Source organism: Talpa occidentalis, unplaced genomic scaffold (assembly GCF_014898055.3).
Source record: "Talpa occidentalis isolate TD23 unplaced genomic scaffold, MPIMG_talOcc4v2.1 talOcc4.3, whole genome shotgun sequence".
NCBI classification, from domain to species: domain Eukaryota; kingdom Metazoa; phylum Chordata; class Mammalia; order Eulipotyphla; family Talpidae; genus Talpa; species Talpa occidentalis.
Window position 1 is genome coordinate 100,546,205 of NW_023603184.1, and position 25,083 is coordinate 100,571,287.

The 25,083-nt window shown below is 37.4% G+C and overlaps 1 protein-coding gene across 1 annotated transcript in view; it reads right to left on the reverse strand.

Annotated features, from left to right (window-relative positions):
* The window catches only part of LRP2 (LDL receptor related protein 2), a 190,065-nt gene that overhangs the window by 115,081 nt on the left and 49,901 nt on the right, over window positions 1–25,083 (reverse strand). The window contains exons 5-15 of the mRNA XM_037523480.2: window positions 21,129–21,239; window positions 20,701–20,808; window positions 19,564–19,680; window positions 17,920–18,072; window positions 16,069–16,188; window positions 9,992–10,120; window positions 8,161–8,330; window positions 6,937–7,160; window positions 5,638–5,844; window positions 3,034–3,236; window positions 869–1,009 (exon numbers count right to left, since the gene is read on the reverse strand). Coding sequence (XP_037379377.1) covers window positions 869–1,009; window positions 3,034–3,236; window positions 5,638–5,844; window positions 6,937–7,160; window positions 8,161–8,330; window positions 9,992–10,120; window positions 16,069–16,188; window positions 17,920–18,072; window positions 19,564–19,680; window positions 20,701–20,808; window positions 21,129–21,239 — 1,683 coding nt within the window. The remainder of the gene's footprint in view (window positions 1–868; window positions 1,010–3,033; window positions 3,237–5,637; window positions 5,845–6,936; window positions 7,161–8,160; window positions 8,331–9,991; window positions 10,121–16,068; window positions 16,189–17,919; window positions 18,073–19,563; window positions 19,681–20,700; window positions 20,809–21,128; window positions 21,240–25,083) is intronic.

A 25,083-nucleotide genomic window follows, 5' to 3' on the forward strand; every position in this document is an offset into this window, starting at 1 on the left:
CAAAAATGTCAACCTGTGGAAAACATAGAAATAATGTGAGGAAATAATGTTAGAAATAATGTGAGGAAGGAAAAAGAAAAGTATCTATGTAAGTAATACAAGCAGCATCTTTCTTCTTCCCAAGAAATTTAACCTTACAATTTATTTATGCAAAAGATGGTGTCCATGTGCTGAATTTCTAAAGCAATATTAACTGAATTTCATGGTAATTTCATCAAATCTCTCAAGTTAGATTAATTTTTTAAGCATTAAGACCAGGAAAAGAGAAGAATCAGCAGCAATCAGGTAAATTACTTGGAAAAAATAAAGGAGGGAGTGTAAAAAGGAGAGGGAAGAAATAACAAAGAAGGAGTGAGATTTAAATCAAAGAAGGTGACAGTGGCAGCATGTCAGGAAATCAAAAAGAGAGATGAAGAAGGTATACCAAAAACAAAGATAAAAACTGTAAAAGAAATTTTAAAGCAATATTATTAGACAATGTAGTGTTGATACAATAGTTAGAAACAATGTTAGTGGCAGGAAGGCCTTCCATGAAAGCGAAGGCTAACATCTAAAGTAGAAAAGGGGTACACACTACAAACTCAAAATTAAATTCGGTGGAATTTCAAGAACACAGTTAACAAAAAGAGACAAAGATTTCAGGAAGGACACAAAGAAGAAAGAGAGCACAAGGAAACCCCAGAGATGGGATTAAAGGAAAGGCTCAAAGGACTGAAATAAACGTTTTCAAACGTGTAGCTGTGTAAAGGGAGTGAGCTACTGAAAGCTTATTCTCACCGAAGAAGTATGACAGGGAACTGGTCCAGTCCAGGGGTAGCACATAACCACAGCTCCCTGCCCAAAGCATAGCCCCAAATAGATTTCTTACCCACACAGTGGCGTCCATCCACATCCAGATCGAAGCCCAGCGTGCACTTACAGCGGTAACCCAAACCATCATTATCTGTTACGTGGCTGAGAACACAGACCTGCTCACAGTCCCCATTGTTATATCCACATGGATTGTTAACTGGAGGGCAAAAATGCACAGGATGAAATCTCAATTAGAAATGTATAATTACCCAAGATGTGTGAAGCTACTTTGAATCCTGTAGGTAAGACAGAATATGGGTTTGAAACTCAAGAGAAACCAATACCAGTTGCTGCTATATGCGTCCATATCTGGCATAACTGGCCCTCCCAATTTCATTGCTGTCTTACATGGCAGTGGCAAAAAACAGGATTCCCACACTTTTTCCGCATAACTATACCAAAGTATCTGCTAGCCTCAATTATTAGAAAATAACTGCTACCTCTGCCAAAATACTTTAATGATAATTTTTACCATATATATATATATAATGATATTTAATGATTTTTTACCATATATAAATACATACCATTATATATAAATCTATAATAAGCAACTAGCACTCATTTGATCCTTACTTTGTAAGCAAGCCAATTTAATCAGTGATTCTAATGGTTATGTATTATCATCCCAGTTTTACTGAGATGAAGAGGAAACCAAGTTCCAAAAAGCAACACATCTGGGCCTCCCTGGTGGCATAGTTAAGCCTCAGAGCTACCATGCAATTGCCCCTGCATCCTGAGTTCAATCCCGGGCCAGGGAGCTAACCCACATGGCAAGCAGACCTCTCCTGTCTTTCCCGCTGCTACCCTCGGCAGTGTAGTTCACCCCTAAATCCGGCTGTTCTGCTCCCCACTCTCTCTCTGATGAATCCTCTCTCTCTCTCTCTCTCTCTCACACACACACACACACACACACACACACACACCACACCCAGTTCTTGTATACATAAATAAATTTTAAAAAATCTTTAAAAAAAAAAAAAGCTACACATCTTGCCCAACGTAATTCAGTGGCTAAATAGCTAATCTAGGATTCAAAACCAGATCTGATTCCAAAACCTATGCGTCTGCAACACAAACCATTTTGTACTTCCCAAAACCACTCTCAAAGCAGGGAACTCAGTAAGCTCACTAAACACAAGGCTGCTCTTTACCTTCTCAGGTGGATTTGAGGAAACAATAGTCCTGTACCATTCTGAGTGGAATAACAGACATAATTTGGATGAAACATTGGCTGATATTTTGGTCAAGGGCAGGTGTGAATTTGGTAGCTGATGAACTCACTCTTCCAAAAAGAGATTTTCAAAATGGTTTTAGATACAGTATATATTTTCAAATAAAGTATATGTTTACCCAGGATGACTACATTAAAGGAATTTCATCTGAATGTATCAGTTCTATTGCTTTCTTTGTTTGTTTTGTTTTGTTTGTTGGTTTGTTTAAATCAACCTAATTATTTTATCATACCCCTAAAGTCAGACACATCCATTAGTATTCGAGTCTAAATACTAATGTCTGCTTCTACATTGCTGTTCATTAATATTAATCTTTCTACCAACAGTTTATTGTATGTCTTTTCTGTGATACATGCAAATATAGAAGAGTCATATGCAGTTGAGATAGTCATGTCAATTTAAAATCTTGAAACCCATAATTTACTGTAAAATAACAGAAGACTAGATAATGTTTAAATCAAAATATTTCTTTTCTTTGGTAAGTAACCAGCCACAGGGACACCAAACTCAGTTGGCCTGTGACAGACCTAATGCAAACCAAAGAACAGATGTCATACTTACCCAATATAAAAAAATAAAAAACCTGTGAGACACCCTTATAATAAGCAATTAGGCATTTTCTTCCTCTGGCCCTTAGTTTCTTCAACTTTAATATTAGAAGACTAAATAAGCAGGGGTTTGGTTTGTTTGCTGCTGTATCCCAAGTACGTAGACACATTGCAAGTGTCAAATATCTGTTAAATGAATCTCTAAATTCTTTGTAGATTTGGCATTTTTTAACTCCGAAATACATTGATTTGTCCAGGATATACATGATAACTCTTCATATATTGAAGAAGTTCACTCATATCTCTGAGGGATCCCTCAGTATTAACACCCACAACTTTGAGACAATTTTTCCATGGAGGCCAGTGCCAAGCATGGTGTCCATTATTTTGGGGCTTACCATAGGGCTGCCTGAGGGAATGGTAAACAGTCAATCCAAAGGGCTTCAGGGAAAGCTGGTGGTATATTTGTGGGTTGGTCTCAGTGAATTTGTTTGCCTTCATTACAGCCATCTTTGTCCAATCAGTATAGAACACGTGATCTTCAAATAAGCTTATTCCAAAAGGATGAGGAATCCGTGAGCCTCCATGAACTACTGTCTTCCTGTTACAAAAGACAGATATCATGCAATGTTTTATTTGTTTTCCTTTGTTTTGATTAAAGGATGAATTAGTTTAATTAAATGCTTTCAAAGTGAAATAATTTCTTATTGGAATATACAGAAAAACTGTATTTTAAGATGGAGATATAGTTCCATCTATATTTGATATATGGATTTCCATGATATCTCATGGAAAAGACCCTTAAAACTTAAATGCCACTTTCCTGAGTCATTGTTGCTTTCTCACCTGCTCTTCATTCTTTTAAGATTGCCCCACAAAAAACGGGCTGATATGATAAAGTTCAAACCCATAGAAAATGCACAGGCCTATTTCTGCTATCACTCTAGGGAGAGCAGAAAGCAGCATAGCCACTGTTATGGTGCTACTTGATGAAACTGTCAACAGATTATACTTGTAATGGTCATAGAGTGTTCCAAGCTACTTAAGTGAAAATAAAATAGAATTAAAAGGGAAGAACTCAACAGTGCTTGCCATGACTACACCTTCATAAACAATGATTCAGTTAGACCACAAAAAAAAAAGTAAGTTAAAGGATGGCTTATAAGAAAAAACCCATCTTTGTTCTCTGTAGGGTAAAGAAAATGTCAGGCTTTTCTGCCCTCCCGCCATCAGGATAGATGACGGAACCCTGCGGTCCTGAATGCATGCCTGATGGCGGGCACCTGGAGTAGGGTGTGAGCATAGGTAGATGGGATTCACCTGGGCTAAGACTGGGCTTTTAAGGGCAGTGTCACGGGGACACCAGCAGAAGCAGAGAGAAGCAAGCGAAGCAGAAGCTGAGAGAAGCAGAAGCAGCAGATGCCAAGAGAGAGAACGTCATCCCGGACCCCCAGCATCCCTACCTGCTGTGTCCCGGGTAAATCCCAATAAAAGCCTGCAAAATAGCCACTGAAGACTCTGACTCCTCCTTTACCCGGTCTGCTGGATCACAGAAAACCTGCACTGTGTTCCATTCCTGCCCTCTACATTCTCTCTTTGCATAATAGAAAGAATGCAAAGAAAAATTTCAGGAACTTCTGACAACAAAAAGTGTAAGAGAGCGCTCAGAAAAGCCTTGAAGATTCTAACACTGTCAAACACACTAAGGGCCAAAAAAACTAAAAACAAAAACAAAAAACGAAGACACCTAAGGGGCAGGTTAGCACACACTTTGAAACACTCAATTATGGCCTGGTATATTAGCATTAGAGAATGGTTTTCTTTCTGCTAGGAAATTCCAGAACCCTGAATGCCACCTGCTGGTAAAGCAAGGGGCAATGACTTTATGATTTCAGCTGTGGCATATACATTAATATCTCTGATGTTTCTTCATGCCAGCCAACCATTCAAATCTTTCTGAAAATCCATTGATTTCTATCTTTTAGGTTTTACTTTAACCTCAACATATATTTAGACTATAAAATGCTGAAACACCCATGAAAGAGGCAAAAAAAAATGCAGGCAATATCTCAATTATTTTTATATGACTTGACAAATTGACTGATTTTTTTTTTATTAAAGCAATTAATATTCTCACTATGGGAAGCAGTTAAAGTGATAAGAAGTCAATCTTAGTACATAATCACTTCACTTAACCAAGCAGAGGTTGATCTAAGAATATAAAACCCAGTGGCAAACTGTGATATTTTATTTCAAAACAGAGATAAAGGCGAAAACAAAGCTATAATATTACCTTCATTGAGAAAAACAATGAGATCAAGTTATTTGAAAAAATTAAATTGACCAGTTTGTTATTTGCTGAACCTATAAAGAGTAATTTTTCTTGCTCAAGATTTGAAAAACATGTTTTAACCAATGTTTTGAAATGCCAAAAGGATGTGGTCAATAGTAGTTAACAATTTAATTTATAGTTAGCTCTAGTCAGGCTTGAGATGAAGAAAAAAGTATGCCATATTTTACTTTCAAATATTCTGTTTTAAGTATATATAGGGTAAAATAAAAATCCAAATTTCTCTTCAAAATTTTAAATATATAAGGGCAGAGTAAAATCCAATAAATTATCACTAGATAATGGCAAGTAAAAAAAACTTATTTATTTATTGGGGAAAAGTTACAAAGACAAAAGATAAAATGATCTTTGGAAACAACCCAAATTCAATAACTCAGGAGTTAATGAAAATAATATGCTTGATCTGGGATTGGAGGAAGGGTTAGAGAGGAGAAATCAAAGAACAGATTCTCAGTAACATTTAATGGCTGTTACTATGGAACATAAGACAAAATAACAAAACTTGGAGTAGGTCACTTCATGCAAATACAAAACTCATTCAAGTTATAATGTCAACCAACAAAGCAGTTTTAATTCTATTCTTGCAGTATCTTTCTTCATAAATTATATGTACATGCCTCCAAACTTTTAAAGCTACAAAAATTCTTCTTACCTTTGAGTTCCATCATAAGTTACAGTCTCAATGTAATCATAGCGGCAGTCAACCCAGTATACACGCTTCAATACCATATCCAGAGTTATCCCAGCAGGCCAGCCCAGTTTTGTTTTCACCAAGTCTTTACGGTTGGTGCCATCCATGAAAGCCCTTTCCAACTTAGGTTCTCCAGAAAGGCTCTCCCAATCTGAGAAAAATAAATAACTATAAAAGAAAAACAAAAGTTAAAAGATTCAGTTATTTTACAAATGTACCTGAAAGATATACTGTCAGATTGCTTGGGTCAATGAAAATTTCCTCCAGCTTATTAGAGAACCATGGGAGTATAATAAATAAGGAAATAAAGGAAATAAAAAAGTATTAAGAATCAGAGACTACAGGACTGATTAGGAGAGTCAACAACAACACTAAATAGCATCTATTAAAATGCACTACTCTGGCAGCCTGAAAATTCACATTTATCTTCTTTCCTCCCCCTTCTCTAGCTCTGTCTTTCGCTTTTTTACATCCAGGAAAACTTACAAATATATTTTTAAGTAAACTGTCAAGTCACTTCCCTCGCAAATACACCATTCTGAGGCATACTCTAGAAAACAATCCATCACTTTCAAGGAAGCACAGCTGATACCATGAAGTAGAAATATACAATCACCATTCACCAATACTTAAGTAGCCTAAAGGTCACCCGAGGGTCCTAAGATGCAGTTGTGAAAATCTAAGAGAAAATAAGGTCTCCTGTAACTATTCTCAAATGTGGAGATCAGGAGAATTTTAATTTATACCTGGAGAAAAGGAGACATTATCAAACTAGTTGGATGGATTTACAATAAACAACTTGTAATGTAGTTTTAGCATTGACCTCTCAATCCCAATCCATAACAGGAAAGTGGTAAAAGAGATAATTTCAATCTTTTTCCCCTCTTTAAGAAACTTTACAGCTAATTCATGTTATGGCAATTACCTTAATAATGGTAAAACAAAAATAATATTTAGTAGTAGCAATATTAAATGGAGTCAGAACACAGAGTTCAATCTCTGGGCCATACCCCCCAAACATCACATATTTTAGTATGCCAGTACGTATGATCATATTATATCTCCTCATGGGATTATATTTATATTTAGTCAACACCTTTAAAGCTTCTATGTGAATAGAGGTATAACATAAATATGGGTTCTAAGTGTAGCACTTACAGGAGATTAGAATTAACCTCAATTAATCCAATGGATGGTATATGTGAGGAAGGGAATGAAGCTCTAGAAATACAGGAGTCAGTAGGTTTTCAAATCACTTACCCAACAGTTGGGTCCAAGGCAATTCCTCTAGGATGCCCTAAGTTTTCAGTTATAAGGACAACCCGGTAGCTTCCATCCAAATTCACCATATCTATGCGGTTTACTTTAGTCTCCACCACATAAAGTTTATTATTAACCCAGTCCACAGCCAGATTCTCTGGATCATCAATAGAAACACTGAGAACTTCTTGGATATTTAAACCATTAATGCCAACTGAAAAAACCTGAAATAAAAACAAAAATTATGCTTCTTAAGTCTAACTAACCGTGGGCACTGTTTTCCTCATTTCCAATGATGTTTATACATCATTAGTTGTATTACCCTATGTTGTAAAAATCAGTCATCTGGAAAAAAAATTTCCTATTTTACATCATGGATTACTGGTGGGAAGAGAGGTTTTAAAAATATATATGAGGCAAATATAAAACATTGGATTTTTTTTAAAGTTTCTATTTCCAATTCTTGGTCATTTTTGATAATTTAATCAAATATGGTGAAGGAGTTGATAGTGCTTAGTTTTGATTTTTAGTGCAATTAAACCATAATCATTAGTAATTCAAATTCTCAATTTTTGGAAATTTTATCCATGCAATCACTTACTTGGGTTAAAATTTTATTAATGGTATAGGAAATGAAGATAAAGAAATAAATTCTACAACTCTTTAGGAGTCTCTTAAATTCATGTTTTAAAAACCTACATTGCATTACTCAAAATAGAAATCAAATCCATAACACTTTCCAAATAAGTCCATGTAGTAAAATTTTGGCTGTTAAACAAAATACTGTCAATATTTGTTACCCAATCCTCAATTATGGTTCCATTTAGAAGATGCGGGTAAAATCTGATTTTTATCATCCATGAAAGCAGAGTACTTTTTTTACATTTTAAGTGATCAGGTTTCAAAAATTACTACCAAATATCTATCCAGTTTTGAAAGGCTGTCTACTATTTCTTTTAATTAGGTTTTTGGACTCCATTTCAAGTAAAATTAAAAGTTGCTCAAGGCTAATCCATATAATAGACTGCTTTGTTTAATAGGTCACATGTAATAGTATAGCAAGGAAAAGGTGCTGATTAACATAAAATATCTCAAGGGCCTTTTTTGTTAGAAAACAAAGGAACTTTCCCCTTTACTCCACCAAAAATGAAAAGCTATCTATCAGCACTTTATGCCTGAGGTTCTATGAGCTCCCAAACTGCTGCTCCTGAAATTTCTACTTACCTTATTTTGCACATAGTCAGTCCAAAAGACTCTGCGCAGATGATAATGAAAATCCACACCCACAGGTAGTCCACGATTTTGAGACTCTACCAGGACTTTCAAGTTCCTTCCATGAATATCACCAATTAGCAAATTCCAACCATCAGAGAAGATAAGGGAGGCCTCACCCGCTAAATATGAAGAAGGAAAGCATTATCACTCCTCCAAATGAACAAAGATGATGAGTAACTTAAACTGATATACTCTCTACTTTTTCAGACATTTTCTTCTGTGTTATCTGATTTGATTTTAAAGTAAACATCTGAGGCAGGCATATAGGTGCTGGTGTACCCATTTCACAGATGGGCAAGCTGAGACACAACAATGTTAAATGGAGTGTCAAAATCACAAGTTAGGAAAAGAGGTGGTGAAGAATTCAAGTGTCTTAACTGCTACTCCAATGCACTTTCAATGACATTGAGGGGAATACATCAGGTATTTCCAAGAATCCTTGACTATATGTACACCTTACCCCATGTACAACTTAAGATTGTATTAAACTCAAAACATATTCTATGGGTTACTGAGAATCACTCTGTAGAAAGCATGTCAATGGTGGATCCAAATCCAGTGTACCTGTATACTCACAAGCATGCCAAATGAATAAGGTTATTCATCACAGTCTTGTTTGCAATAGCAAATGACAAGAGGTGGCATAAAAGTCTATCAGTTGGGGACTAGTTAAAATATCTATATCCAAAAAATGGATTATATAAAAAAATACCATAGAAAAAGAATGAGAAATTATCTCTCTGTGTTGATATGGAGAGTTCTTGAAAATATATTACATAAAATTAGCAAGATGAAGAAATGGGTTTAGAATTTATTCCACATATGCAAAACTAGGGTTTAATATCTACATTTGCATAGTTTTACTTGCACAATATCTAGAATTGAAATAAACAGTGACTATTTCACGGAGAAAGTAGAACCTGGGAAGAGAGGAACAAAGATCAGGGAAGACATTTACTACACAATTTGAATAATTACAATTTTTTAACATATGACTATATTGTATGTTCAAAATTAAATAAATGTAATTACTAAAATTCAACTGTAAATAATGTTAGTACACAACAAATTAGGTATTTCTATACAAAACAAACTTAAAATGGGTGCCAATCATGTAAGCAAATAAATTTCAGAAAGACCCTTCAAAATTAAGTGTAGAAAAACTGGGAAAAAAAGGAGTAAAGTCATTTTCTTACCCAGAAATCCACACTGACAAAAATAGTTTGTGGAGATCATCTTTTTAAATAGATTTCCCCATGATTTTTTGCTGTTACAGTACTCTTTGATTCCAAAAAAATACCCAAAATAAAGACTTTGTCACAAAATGGACCAAATTTAGCAGGTCCATTTTGAGTCACTCCCAAATTTTGCATCAACAAGGCCAATGTTATTTCTAATTCTGTCACCAACATTTGTGGTAGTTAAATTAATTAAAAGTTAAATGTCCGAGGGAAAAAAAAAGTTAAATGTCTAAATCACACATAGGCATAAAATGTATTTCACAACTAAATGCAACAGAAGATATAATAGCCCAGGTCAAAAGGGAACAGGTATTCATTTTTAAAAAGAACAGTTAATAATGGTCATTATTAACCTACAAATTGGTTCCTGCTAATCCAAATACGAAATTAATGTTGACCCATTCCAGCAGCAGCAGAGGCAACTCCTGGTCTGTGATGATAAAACCCTGCAAAGATGCTTTTGTCATCTGCTATGAAAGAAGGCTGTTAGTCAGAATTCTACTGTTCAAAAGTATGACAAGTGTCCTTTATATACTCACAGGAAGAATTAGCTTTGCAATGTCGCTCATGCTCCAAGACATACCCTTCTGCACAGTGGCACCGGTGGTGGCCAATTCGATCTTCACACATCTGGTCACAAATTCCCCAAATCTGGCAATCATCAAAATCTGCCACATGGGAAATAAATGTTTGCAATCATGTTTGCCAACATTTATTGGGCATTCTCTGACAAAATCTTAAGCTGTACAGGGATACACTGATGTCCCTGTTAGCACAGATCTTAGGCATAAAATAATAAATGGGAAACAGGCATCTTCATACAAGGGAAAACCCATGAGCATTTAAACAGTTGGGTTTTTTTCTTAATCTATATGAAGGAAAACTAAAGAAGATGCTTGGGTAGATAGTCCTGTGGTATTGCATTTGACTGTTTTATACTGGTTTACAAAATATCTTAAATTGTGTGCAAATGTATCCCTTTAAAACTATGGTTATAGTTTCTTAAATTTACATTTAATAAAAATGAATATCTCAGTCACACCACATTTCAATGCTTAATAGACACATGTTATTAGTGGTTATCATTAAGGACAATGCAGATATCCAACGTTTCTATCACTGCAGAAAGTTCTACTGGACAATGCCACTTCAGAATAAAGTAAGACCTGCCTTACACCCAGGCCCTCAAAAAGACACAAATCTGACTGTAATAAAGTTTTTGAAAGATCAATTTATCTACCTGCTTTTCCTAAGTAAAATTAAATTTGAATTATTTAAGAAGGAAAAATATCTTCTCTTACTTATTCATTAACTTTTATTTATTCATTGTTATTGAAAATCCATTACTTGACAGTTCATTGCATAGTAATCCCAGTTATAATGTGTAAAATGAGATTCAATGCAACCAACATATAAGAAAAACAAAAAGCGAGTACAACACAAGATATAAAGAGTCTCTTAGCGATAATAAAACTTCAAGTGTGCAGAAAATCATCCTATCCTTGGTAGATTGGTACCAAATATTTTGCTGGACACTACAAGTTTACATACATTTCACCTTCCTTCACCTTGCTCTTCCCTGGGAAAATGACCTCCACTCTGGAAAGATTCCCATTCTTCAGACCTCAGGAAATTGTCAAGTAAATTATAATTTCTGAAAGTATCATAATCTCTGGTCTAAAGTTCTTCAGATTTCAAGGATCTGATTACATTTGCAATTAATGTCAGAGCTGTACCACACCTGCTGACTCGCCCACCATCTTATGACTTCACAACTGCAAAACCCAAAAAGGTCCTGGGATCAAAATACTGACTCCAATTTTACCTCCCAACAAAATACAACAACATGGGCTAGCATCTTGCTTTCCAATGACTATGACTAAGCAAAAAAAAAAAAATCCATTTGGAATAAATAAATAAATTGTGGCATGTATAATATTATTCAGTGACAAAAATGAAATCTTGCTATTTGCAATTACATCACGGACCTTGAGAGCATTACACACTCGAAAAGACAAATACCATATAATCTCACTTATATAAAAAAAAAATGTGAGGGCCTCCCCTGTGGCACAGCGGTTGAGCGCTGGGTTGCGAAGCTGCCTGCCTCTGCAGTGCCGGTTCGATCCCCAGCTGCTCCCGGCTCCTCCCCGGCCACTGGGTGAGGGTCCCACATGGCGTGCAGACCTCTCCTGCCACCCGCTGCTCCCCTCAGCAGCGTACTTGGGTCCTTCTGCCTGCTCTGCTCCCTGCTCTGGCTCTGGTGAATTCTCTCATCCTCCCGTGTTTCTGACTGTACCCAGTGCATGTATAAATAAATAAATAAATCTTTAAAAAAAAAAAGTGAAAAAAAAGACGGGGGGTGGGGGGAAGCCAGCCAAACTCATAATAGAGAACAAATTAGTAGTTGCCAAGATGGGCAGTGGGGGCGGGGGGGGGGGGAGGGGATGAAAAATGGATTCAAAAAGGCAAATTTCCAGTTACAAAATAAGTCATGAGGATGCAATGTAGAGCATGGAGACTATAATTAATAATATTGTATTTACTTGAAACTTGCTCCAGAGTAGGTCATAAAAGTTCATATCATAAGAAAAAAAATTGTTAACTATATATAGTGACAGATGTGTGTGACTGTATTGCAATGTATACAAATATCTGATCATTATGTTATATATCTGAAACTAGCATAATTATTTTTGTCAATTATATCCATAAAATATCAATCTGATTTGGACCTAACAAGGTAAAATGGAGTGTGAGCTTAAACAAATTGATCTCATGGATCAATCTCTTCTGTGCCCTCTGAGAAAGTACCAGCTGTGGCTTCCTTTTAATAGGAATGAAAGTACAGGATGTTTGCCCTCAAACTCCCAGAATGTCATGACCTCATTTTGAATGCAAGACTATGCTCAAGGTCTAGAGTCACTCTGGGACTAAGAGTTCTGATGGCAAACAGAAGAAAATCAAAGGTAGAGAAGTCATAACTAGGACTTGTTGGGGACAAGTGGTCTCCCTACCACCTGGGACACAAGCACTTTGAAGGAATGAATGAGTGCCTAAGTGAAGACAAAAAAACTGAAGGTAGACATTCTTCATGAGTAGGAAAAGGAGTGGAAACTGTGTAACACAATAAAACACAGTTTTAAAATACCTCTTCCCACCCTGTTAACTTTATTTTTATTCTTTGTTCCCTCCTTTCAACAAAAACTGTTAGAAAATAATTCAAAACACTTTTTTCACTTAGCCCTCTTGGTCACCATCTGATCCGTCTGGCTGTGTGAATCCCACCATGCTGAATGACCTTGCTGCCCTAACTCTGCACCACGATGTCACTCCATCAACAAACAGCATGTCCTGTCAATCAGAAACAATAACCCGGGTAAACTGCTTCAGTATGCTGCACAGGCTCCCCAGCCAGGTCAAGACTGCCAGGGCCAGATGAATGGTAGAAAGACACAAGATTTCGTGTCAGGATTATCCCGTTTTATTCTTAATTACCACAGAAGCATTCACTGGGGAGCCATGTCAAAGATGATAAATATTGCATACATTTCCAACACCTGACGTCTTTGTACTGAGTCAGCCATGCAGAGGATTACAGCCATACAGAGAGTATTTGTTGAATAGAAATGCTTGAAAGAGCAAACCAAAATAGTTCCCCGAAAAAATCAGCTGAAACATGTGTAACTGGTTTTGTAATGTCACGGACTGAAACTAATGAGGTCTCTTTACAATGAGAGCAAAATATAGTCTTCCACAAAAAAAAAAAAAAAGTGAAATAGATGTTAATCCAGTTTCAAAACTGAGGGGCAAATGATAGATTCTTGAAGGACAGAGAAGGTCACAGGAAAGATCTCTGCAGGTGGCAGTGGGGGGGCCTAACATTCACGGAGGCCCTTGAAGATAGACTTTTGAGCTTATCTCCCAGAGAACATCTGTACTAGAGACCCAGGCACTTATTAAAGGAACTGAAAGATATGAATCATGAATTTAAAACTAGTGCCACAGTATCAGAGCACACTATTTGCAGTGTGCTAAGAACCAAATGTGCTTTATAAATCCTGAAATGACTGCTGCACAGACAACATATTACTGCAATTTTCTGTACTACATTTATTAATAGGTAAGTGTAGAAACCTATAACAGTTTTTCATTTCTTAAAGACTGCAAAACTAAATGAGCAAGCCCTAGATGCCTGGAAATAGAACCCCAACTCACTATAGACTTAGATATTGGAAAAGATATTTGGAAAATGTGCTATCTGAATTCTAGGTTTAGAAAGGAAAAGACTGAGAATGGATTGTGGGATATCACAAGACTAGAGCTTCTAGAAGGGAAAATCATTTTTACTGAAAAGACTTTCTGGCCTATCAAGTTCTTAACTGCAAGGCACCCCAGCCCTAACTCCCCTTTGAGGGTTGAGAGAGAGGATAAAAAAGAGAAAAGCTGATGTAATACTAGGAATGTGCCTTCTGGTATTTCTATTGGAATTTCTTTTCTACTAAGAGAAAGGGGAAATGCCTAAAGGACTGAAAGATTGAAAATCGGATTGGCAGATGGGTGGCAGTAAAGGGGAAAAGAAAAGCCTGACATTTGCCAAAGACAATAGAGTACTTTCTCATACCCCTACATGAGCACTACTGCAAGGTAAAAAGGATGCTGCCCTTGAAGAGATGCCAGGAAGCATAAGCAGAGGTTTCCAAACCACCTAACTAATGAGTATGTTTGTGTGAAAAGTATGGTTAAATTACTTTAATGCAACCCCACTGTATGTAATAAAGCACAAAAAGTGCCCTGCACTCTCACTTAATGCCAGGTTCAGATCACAGTGTTTTACCATTTATGAAATGATTAGAAATTTAGGAGTTCTTTTAAGTTATTTGGAGTCCTCTTTGAGACTTCAGGATCTTTCATGCTTGATATGCATAAAGCACCTAAACTTAACACGTCTAGTTACTTAAGAGGATTAATCATATCTTGGGCAAACTTTTGGACTTGGTCCTGATATTTGAAACCTAAAACTACTTACTTTGAAAACCACAAGGCCAACCCAATTGGGCTGCTTTATCATATTAAAAAATCCAATTTTTTCTTGGCATATGACTTGTAAATAGGCCCCACTATTACAATTCAAAATAACACTGAAAAATAGACCTTGAGAACTCAAAGATTAATTTATAAACAAGAATTTATTTCTAGTATTAAAATTTTCTCTGGCAATGAGTAGTCATTAAGATCAACTATATTTGGTAAAATATCATTAAGTTGGAGCCATGAGCTGAGGCCAAAGCGTGAATAACTTTATTAGGTTTACCCAAATTCAATATCATTCACCAAATCATATAAATATTTTATAAATTATTTCAGAAGAAAAATTTTTTCTAAAAGTATTTCTATGTATAATTTTTTTAATCCAGAGAACCCCAAGGAACCCAAAATTTTTAATAAATATAAAAAGAACACAAATATCCTAGGAAAATTCTGAACTATCCATTTTCTTTTGAAGACCTACAGAAGACTACCAAATTTTAATGAACAGTTCCAGATGCTTTTTCCCAACACCAATAAAAACAGTTTTCCTCTTAAAACCTTGTGTTTACTTCCTGTTAACATGTTTGTTGTATACATATCAGAAATTAGAAAGAAGGAAAATGAAATCAGAGAATTAAAAATTCTTTGTTCAAATCTTAAAAACACTGAAAACTAGTAATAGTTGGCCATGTCTAATTCTTCTATCATAAGACCACCATTTAATCACAGTGGAATGCAAAGCTGGCTTAGATCAGAATAAAAAATTTCCCCAAGGGTAAAAGGTAAGGAATGGAGAGTGGAAATTATTCTTGTAATTCAGACTGAAGAGATGTGAGGAAATGTTTGGTCCACTGGTGTCTGCTTCAATGCCAGCCATCAGTTGGAAGCAACATGTTCTTCTTGAATGTGAGCATCAACCAGGGGTTATAATCAATGGGATTCTCTCGCCCTCCCGCACTTCTGACTGTACCCAGTGCATGTATAAACAAACAAACAAATAAATAAAACATGCCTCTATTAAAAAAAAAAAAAAGAGAAAGGAATTTCAAAAAAAAAAAAAAATCACCATGGCACCGGCACTGACTGGTCATGTGGTCGGCAGAGCAGTGACCTGGTGATCCTCTGCTGAGTCAGATGGTTGCTCTTTAACTGTTGGATCCTGAGGAGGTATGAGCCTCCTAGAGAAGAGTCCAAGTGAACATGGTGGGTACTTGATGGGTAAAGGCAGGCGGTATTTACCAACTGCATGCCAGTACAGTAGTACTTAACAATCAGCATAGCTACACCAACCTAGCTGCTAAAAACTTAGAATGAAAACACAAAAACACTACTTCCATCATCACGTAGTAGACAGGCACCATGTAACAGGTCAGTTTGCTCATCACAAAGTCACTCTTTTGCAATGTGCACCTCACAGAAGCTTCTCAGTTAAAAATTCATACCGTCCAAGTTTCCTGTGAGGATTGTGTTGTCTTTTTTATAAATACCATCACCCTATCCACAAATGCAAACACCTCAGTGCCAGAGATCACGAAATCCATTTGGGCTACAAGCACTGTGATGAAAGTCCAGGCCATTCACTTACCAACACAGTTACGGGTGTTATTGTGATTGACGATGAAACCTGGGGGACAGTAACACACTCCTCCATGTGGGGATTCGTGGCATTGGGACTCACAGCCCAAGACAGGGCACAAAGAAGCATCTAAACAGAGAAAAGCACTTTGTCAAATGAACGAAGACCTGTGGACAAGACTGATTTATATGTGAAACAAGAGCTTTTTTACTTCTTTCAAAAGCTAAGTAAACATATAGTAGAGGCACAGAAAATCTTTGACCATTCAAACCTGACTACAAAATTGTACACTAAATGTGGAACTCATTTTTTTAAAGTACTTTTAAAAGGTATAATTATATGTAAGTATATATCATCATAAGATGACTATTTATAAACAAATCAGGTCATATGCTTACCTTTATGTCTACATAATAGAAAGTGTCAAGAATTCCCAAGCAACTGGATTGAGAATAACACTAAGACATTAATAACCTGGCTAGCTTCAAGTGGTGGGATTTCATGTGACTATAATATTTTTTCTTTCTGTCAATTTTTATTTTCTAACTTTTATTTATTCTATAGTTTATATATCTCTTGTTAATTTTTAAATCTTTGAAAAAGGGTTCCTAAAATGAATGGAAAAAAAAAAAAAAGGAAAAAGGCCATAATTTAGTCTTTACCTAATTTAAATATTACAAGTTCTTTCAGGAAAGAAAGACAAAATCTTAGGGTTACAGATACATGGTCACTTCTAGGCAAGTCCTGGGTAATTCAGAGAGTGTACTTCATGAAATCAAGATCATAAACTGTATTTTATTACAGGACAGTCAGCTGTCCACAGTGTTGATTGTCTTAAGGTGGGAGGAATATTCTACAACCACAAAAAAGGGGAGGGGAAAAAAAGCCCTACAACTAGTTTCCATACAAGACAACACTACCACCACTGTACATGGCCACCTCGGTTTCACCATTGGAAAATTATATCCTAGGAATCAGAAGATTTTATTTTGAGTATAGCCAGATAAAATCTTTTTTATCCGGGCCTCCCCGGTAGTGCAGCGGTTGAGCGCGTTGGTTGCGAAGCTGCCCGCAGCCTCTGCAGCACCGGTTCGATCCCCAGCTGTTCCCCGGCCACTGGAGGAGGGTCCCACATGGCGCGCAGACCTCTCCTGCCACCCGCTGCTCCCCTCAGCAGTGTACTTCGGTCCTTCTGCCTGCTCTGCTCCCTGCTCTGGCTCTGGTGAATTCTCTCACCCTCCCGCGCTTCTGACTGTACCCAGTGCTTAAATAAATAAATAAATAAATATTTTAAAAATCTATTTTAATAAAAAATAAATAAATAATAAAATCTTTTTTATCCATAAATATAAGGCAGGGAATAAAAATCACCAAAACACTTTAGAGTCATCAAAATTACCATTAAAAAACCATTGAGGCAAGTGGGAAAGAGAGAGGGGAAGTCACAGATACTTTGGATTCCTTTCTGTCATGAGATGGAGCCTGTTCTTCAATCCATGGACTCTGGATTTGGCCAGGTGACTTGATTTAGACAATAAGACATTTAGCAAACATGACACAAGCAGAAGCTTAAAAGTGAATGTGTACTAAGATTTGTTCTTTCCATGTAAACAAGCCTGGGCTAACTTAAGTTTTCATTGCATCATTCAGTGAACTGGTTTAGGCCTGAAAACTATCTTCAGACCTATATGAAACCTTCAGACCTCTATGAAACAATAACTGCTTGTTGGTTTAAGCCACTAAGTCTTGTAGTGGTTTGTCATATAAATGCCAACTGATACTCTCTGTATTTGGAAATTTGTTACAGAAAAACAGAAATATCTTTATCTTAAAGTTATCCAGATAAATGTCCACACTCACCACAATGTCTTTGCTCGGTGGCATTGTTTTCATCCTCTCCTGCTGGGCAGTCTATAATTCCATCACAAATTTTTTCAATTGGGATGCATTTTCCAGACTGTGGGCAAGCCCACTGGCTTGGGTAACAGTTATCAGTATGGTGAGAATTGCTTTCTGTGGAGGAAAGTAAGAGTTACAGGCCACCTGAGAGATGGAGCCAGCTCTTTTTTAATCCATGATTAAGAGAGGACATAGATCAGGTAGACAAGAGAAGTCTGCAAATGACCAACATTTTACAATGAACTAAAAGTTTCTAACTCTACTGTTGGTATTTTATTGAGTAGCAAAAGGAAGTTAAATTCCACTTGTTCTAAAGGAGGTAGGTCTTAGCCATTTTTTAAGCATAAGAAGCATACATGGGTCTGAACTATCAACAAAGTAGATTAATAGTCCTAGAAGAGTCAGCTAATTAAATCATGAATTACAGAACTAAGACTATCAAGACTACACTAGTATTTTTAAGTTTTTCTTTTGTTTTGTTTTATTTTTTTGGTTGTTTATTTTTTTAGAAAAATATCAACATTGTAAGAAAAACTATAATCCAAATACAGGAAATTACTTTTTATAACATCAAAACAAGAAACTACTGGATATTCCCAGAACAAGCATCACTCTTCTTATATCTGGGGCTGGTAACTTGCTTTACAGTGTGAATGTTGCTAACTGCTGAAATATTGGAGGTACTGCTGATTAAAACTGCAGAAGGAAGGGGAATATGTCATTAGGAACTTCCCTCCCATAGACCTTTAAACACTTCCCTGGATTGCAGCCTTGCCTGCAAATGCCAATCCCTAGCTCTATCTCACATGTTCTCCATATAGCCATTCTGCCACCATGGGATGTCATTGACTCATTAGGAAATAGAAATTTGAAAACAAAATCTTGGGCCTCCCTGGTGGCACAAGGGGTTAAGTCTCAGCACTGTGAAGCTATCTGCAGCCACTGAGAGTTTGATCTAGTCAGGGAGCTAACCCACTTGGTGCAGCAAACCTCTCCTGTCTCGCCCGCTGCTCCCCTCAGCAGTGTATTTCAGTCAATCTGCCTGTTCTGCTCCCCACTGTGTGTCTGGTGAATCCTCTCATCCCCTGCTCTCCCACATACACACACCTCTGGCCTACACCCCAGCTCTTGTATGCATAAATAAATAAATCTTAAAAAAGAAAAAGAAAACAAAATCGAACTGAAGTGTTACTGAGGTTCAAAATCATTTTTAAAGGTTATAAAGTCTAACACACATCACACTTCCCCCTATTTTTTCTTCTCTAGCCTTCTTCTTTTATATAGATAAATACATTTTAAAAAACCAGTCTTAAAGGGGGAAAAGTCAGAAAGAGTTATAGAAGGGAGAAAGATAGCCCTATTTGCCATAATTATAGGAAAAGGGGGATTATAATATATGTTATATTTGATTTCTAGGTCTTTTGAGGAAAAGATAGTGAGGTCACCTCTTTCTTTCCCAACCACCAACCACTAAGCCTGTTAAAATACAGCCAATCCTGAGATTCTTTTGTCACAAAGATAATGTCTAACAAGGAAAGAATAAAAGCACAGTCTGAAAACACTGTAAGAAGATGCTTTTCAGAGAGAATCCCTTCCCCTTCTTACCGCATCCATCTTCATCTGCATTATCTTTACAGTCAGCCTCGCCATCGCAAACCCAATTTTGATTAATGCAGTAGCTGTTGGGGCAGGTGAACTGGTCACCTCTGCAGGTTTGATAGGCTGGAAAGGAAACAAGAGCTGCGCTACAAGGCACAAATCACTTAGAAAACATCCAAGTGCTCACCTCACTGCCTAGAAACTAAGATTCCTGTGTCATTTGAGTCCCTTAAGTTTCTTGGCAAAAGTGGAAAAAAAAAAAAAAGGTAGAGAGAGAGAGAGAAGGAAAAAGTAGAGGAGAAGAAGATCATAGCAGCTTTGGGTCCAGGAAATGATCTCAGGTGCCAAGATTAAAACCAAAGCGGTATCATATAGGAAGACAGAGAAGAGAAAGAAAGAAATGGCACATAGAAAATGAGACTGGTATTAAAATATTTAACAACCCCTACACATCATGGGTACCGAGCAAGCAAATGGATATGGAGGGAAAAAAAATCATACCTTCTAATAAATAAATGATCACAAAAGGCTGCCAACTTATTGGCATCAATAAAACTCTCTTATGGAGACTTCTAACTACTTATTCCAATAAAGTGAACCCTGAGGTGGCAACAGGAAAAAGAAGGTGGTTTGAATTGCAGACAACAGAGTGGAAGGAAAAGGGAGGTCAGGGTGAAAAGAGGAGGCAATAAAAAGCACCTGCACCACACTGAAACTTTCCTGACCTTCCAAGTTTACTGTGGTAGGAAATTCAAAGTAAAGAGGGGATGGAGATTTGCTGCTATTAGGGACCTTCTCTCCCTTTGGAGTCATTCTCTTATTCTACTGTCAAGGTTATCAGACTCATTCCTGAGGTATGGGTAATTTGAGAGGCCACTGACACAGTACACCCTGTACCCTTGTAGCCTAGGGAAAGAATGCAAACTGTCCATCAGCAATCCTTCAATTTTATACAGATCCTTGGAAGATAAAGGAGCCCAGGTCCAGCAACACTGCTGAGGCTCATGCCTTAGGCCCTAAATGAACTTCTGGCTCCATCTGCCACCAGACATAGTGACCTTTTGTTTGAAAAGAATGTTACATTGGTGCCATAAAAAGAAAACACTACTAATAACATGAATCAGCTTAAGGAAATCACCGTACTGCAAGAGCGCTCATCACTGCCATCTTCACAATCGGGCTCATGGTCACAGACGTAGGTATTAGGCACACACTCCCCACTATCACACTGAAACTCAAAGCATACCACAGCTGGAACACAAGGGGGAGAAAAGAGAGAATTTCAATTCCTCTGTAGCCATTGGATCTCATAGGAGGATTCTGCCACAAGTTTAAAGCAAGGTTCTTAGCATACAGCAATGTATTGGTAAATGTTTATCTTTTTGTTCTCCAGGAGCAAAAAGGCCCTGATTTGTAGTGATTGACAATTTCCATAGTGTAAATATTCCCATGAGTGACTTTAAGCTACCAACATGAATTCATTGAGCATGAATTTGAGAAGAGATGTAATACAATTGACCAGTATAATCCACCTTCAACACTCTACTACATGTCTTGGGCATGTTACTTACTACAGTTGCGTTCATCAGATAAGTCTCTGCAATCAGCTTTCCCATCACATTTCTGACTGGTGTTATAGCAGGCTCCATTGGCACAAGTAAGCTGCTCACAGGTGGGATATTCTAAAAGAATGGAAATAGTACACAAACTTAAGACATTGCTTCAGCCAACACTTCTCGAGTGACTACTATACAGTAGACACTAAATGCTAGGTATTTATTGGTAAATGGAAGAGACATGGTCTCTGATTTCAGGTAGACTAGGGGGAAGCCAATAAACAAATAATGGTGCAAACACAAAATACACACAGGGTTAAGTGCTCATGTGGGAAGTATGGGGAACTGTGAGAGTGTCAGGGAAGTTCCCCCTAAAGAAGTGATTTGTGGGCTCAGACCTGAAGTATAAGAAGGAATTTAACTTATTTCAAAACAAAGTTTTCCTTTTATAATACAAATAAGATCCTAGGATATGAATGAATCACCACACAAATACTGTTACCACATTAGGTACATATGGTCACCTCACTGTTATTAGCCAGATATTTAATCCTAGCATTCAAGGCTGCAGTGCAAAAATTAGAATGTCCCTTGCAGAACAAGGTGTTATCAGTCCCTTCTCTGTGCTTCCCCAGACTCAGAATACATCTCTCGTGATTTCTAACTGTAGTCTTTATTTCATAGGTTGTTTTTCTGTTTCCTCCTCGGAGATCAAGGAACCTGCTTAACTAATTTTAGAATCCTCAATTCTGTTTATCCTCAATTGACTTATTTATCACAGGTAAACATTTCAGTTAGAGAACTTTTAAAAATATTTGAACATCTGCATTTTGTGGTCTTTTACTGTCCTCTGCACAAATATAACCTCATTCTTGCTTTGATTTTTTTTTCTTCATTAAAGATTGTTTTCATAATGATTCTCAGATTATCTTCAGATTTATTTTTAAGGAAAAGGTATGTTGCAGTTAAGATCTTAAAGACCAGACAGCACAATTCCACTTTGAGGCCTCAATTTTCCATTTAAGAATCCAATTTGAGGACTTACAGGCATGGACAGATACTTCAGATAATTCCTTGGATAATCCCAAAGTCTCCATCAAGCAGAAGCAAAATTCTGTGCTGAAGCTGTATAAACTTTTCCCCCAAAAAGATGTCCTCACAAATTATCTTTTCCCACTTTCGTATAGCAAAAAATAAGCCAAATCTTCTCATCTCCAGAAGCTCAAAACTAGTCTGCTAAATATCTGTGTTACTAAAGTTACATATAATCAATTATATATTTTAAATAGAGGGCATTTTAAAACAGCTGACCAAATTTTTAATTTTTTCTGAATTGCATTTTATTAATTAATAGTCCAAATGTAAGTCAGTGTTTAGGGTTATTACTGTCCTTTCATCACTGAGATCATATGCATTGCAAATGTGCCTTCAAAAAAGATCACACAACTCTGGAATTCTCCCCTCAAGAGAAACAAGAAGCCAGTTGAGTCCAACAAACAACCCCCTTCCTTCCCAGTGTGCTGGAGCTCCTAGAATCAGAGTGTTATCTAGCCTGTTAAGAGTAGCAGCAAACAGGAGAGAAATCTTAGAAAACCCAGCTCTTTGCAATAGATAAGCTATCTGTCAGGAGGAAAATTTATTTGTGCTTGGACTTTGGCTACCTCACTTAAGATGATCATTACAGATATGAAGGATCTGGGACAAATACACTAGGCGGATCTCTTGTTCTCCCCATCTGCTTTTTGAGAGCCAGTGCCATAAAACCGAAAAAGGAAGAACTAAAACAGTACCCACTGACATGACTAAATGTTTGCTGACATGGCTCATTCCCCCCAACAAACAACAAGACCCTCTTGATGTCATCAGGGAGAGTGCTGTGATGGTCAGAGGTCAGCAGTTGACACCAGAATGAAGAATGAACAGCATTCTTGTCTCCATCCAAGCTGATAATAAATCTCTCTCAATCTGCCTGCCTCAAACCCTGCACATCTTCTATTCTCTTCTGTGCATTGTGAATCTGAGGTGTATGCCCCCAGGAAAGACTGCATGGAGCTACCTGACTACACTGAAACACTGAAAATATTCTGAAATCTATATCCAAAAGTGTGTGGCCCAGACAGAGGGAACAGGTCCAAATATTTCACACTGAGCAAAGAAGAAATGAACAGGTTCTAGTACTCAAAGATTTTTATTGCTAAAGATGTTAATGAATTTCAATCTACTCCAAGAAACAGGAGGTCACAATCCCTTGACTTTCCCCTGGAGAGATAGCTAAAATCTTATTTTTTCATTTATTTGCTTGGCAAGCCTGACTCCAACCTTGTGAAGTTTTCCCCCTGCAACTGCAGAGTTTTAAGTAAAGGGAATGTGTAATAAGAGAGAAGATATACAAGAATGTCAGAAAAACTCAATATTCTATATTTTTGTCTTTTTTAATATTTTATTTTATATAATTCTTACATCATTTTTCATTTTTGCACAATGAATGCATTTTCATTTTGGTTATATTCCCCACACAATTGTAAACCCCCACCCCTTATTTTGACCATAGTCTTTCCTCTCCCCGCCTCTCTCCCCCTATATTTTTGTCTTAATGGAAAGATTGACAAGTAACTGTAAAATAAGTCTCAGATTTTAAAGTTTACCCATCACAAAAATGCAAGAACACTCTTTTTCACACCACCTCTCCCTTTTGCCTTCCTTCCTCACTTCTCCAACTTGCAAAGGATATATGTATAGGTTTCTTTCCCCCAACCTGGGAGTTGTCCCAAAATACAAATGTAAGATTGGTGCTTAAAGACTTTTCTAAATTTTTTCTCTGGGACCTCCCCAGTGGCGCAGTGGGTTGAGCCCAGTGCTGTGAAGCTGTCCACAGCCTCTGCAGCGTGTGTTCGATCCCAGCCGGCCGGCCAGAATCCCACATGGCACAGCAGACCTCTCCTGTCATGCCCACTGCTCCCCTCAGCAGTGTATTTCAGTAGATCTGCCTATTCTGCTCCCTGCTCTGTCTCTGTTGAATCCTCTCACCCTCCCGTGTTCCTGGCCTGTACCCCAGCTCTTATATAAAAATAATAAATCTTTTTTTTTAAGATTTATTTATTTATTTATTTATTTGTTTGTTTGTTTATTTATTTATTTATTTATTTATTTATTTATTTATACAAGCACTGGGTACAGTCAGAAGCGTGGGAGGGTGAGAGAATTCACCAGAGCCAGAGCGGGGAGCAGAGCAGGCAGACTGACGAAGTACACTGCTGAGGGGAGCAGCGGGCGGCAGGAGAGGTCTGCACGCCATGTGGGACCCTCCTCCGGTGGCAGGGGAACAGCCGGGGATCCAACCAGCGCTGCAGAGGCTGCGGGCAGTTTCGCAACCCAGCGCTCAACCGCTGCGCCACAGGGGAGGCCCAAAAATAATAAATAAATTAAAAAAAAATTTTCTCTGTTGATTATTGGGTTTGGAACAAAAAAGTTCCGTATTAGAGTTCTATTTACATAACCAAAGGGGAGGTTGGTTTGAGAACCTTGTATTGCTGTATGTCCGAGAATGGAAGTCATTTATAGCAGAGTAAAACCAAATATTAGGCACTGTACTTATCTAGATAGGAAGGTTTCCACTAGATTATATTTTCACAATTTGAAAAAAATGGCCAAGAGAAGGTGAATTGGCTGTGGCACATGCTGGCTATGAGGTCAGGTGGGAGGAAGTGGCCTGTGAGCCTTGCCTACAGGCTTTTTGAAGTCTGGGGAAAGGGCCACCCCAGCAGGGACCCACAAATCCAGGGAAGATGGTGTGAATCTTGGCCAATGGGTATATCATACATCATGCAAGATGACTACCCTCAAGTGAGGTGTCCCTCTCCTCCTCCCATGAACACATTAGTCCCACCTGCAGTAGCACCTCTCAACAGTTTTCTCATTAGGGATCACAGTACCCGCCTGGGGAGTCCTAGCCCACTTCCAGACTGTGTGT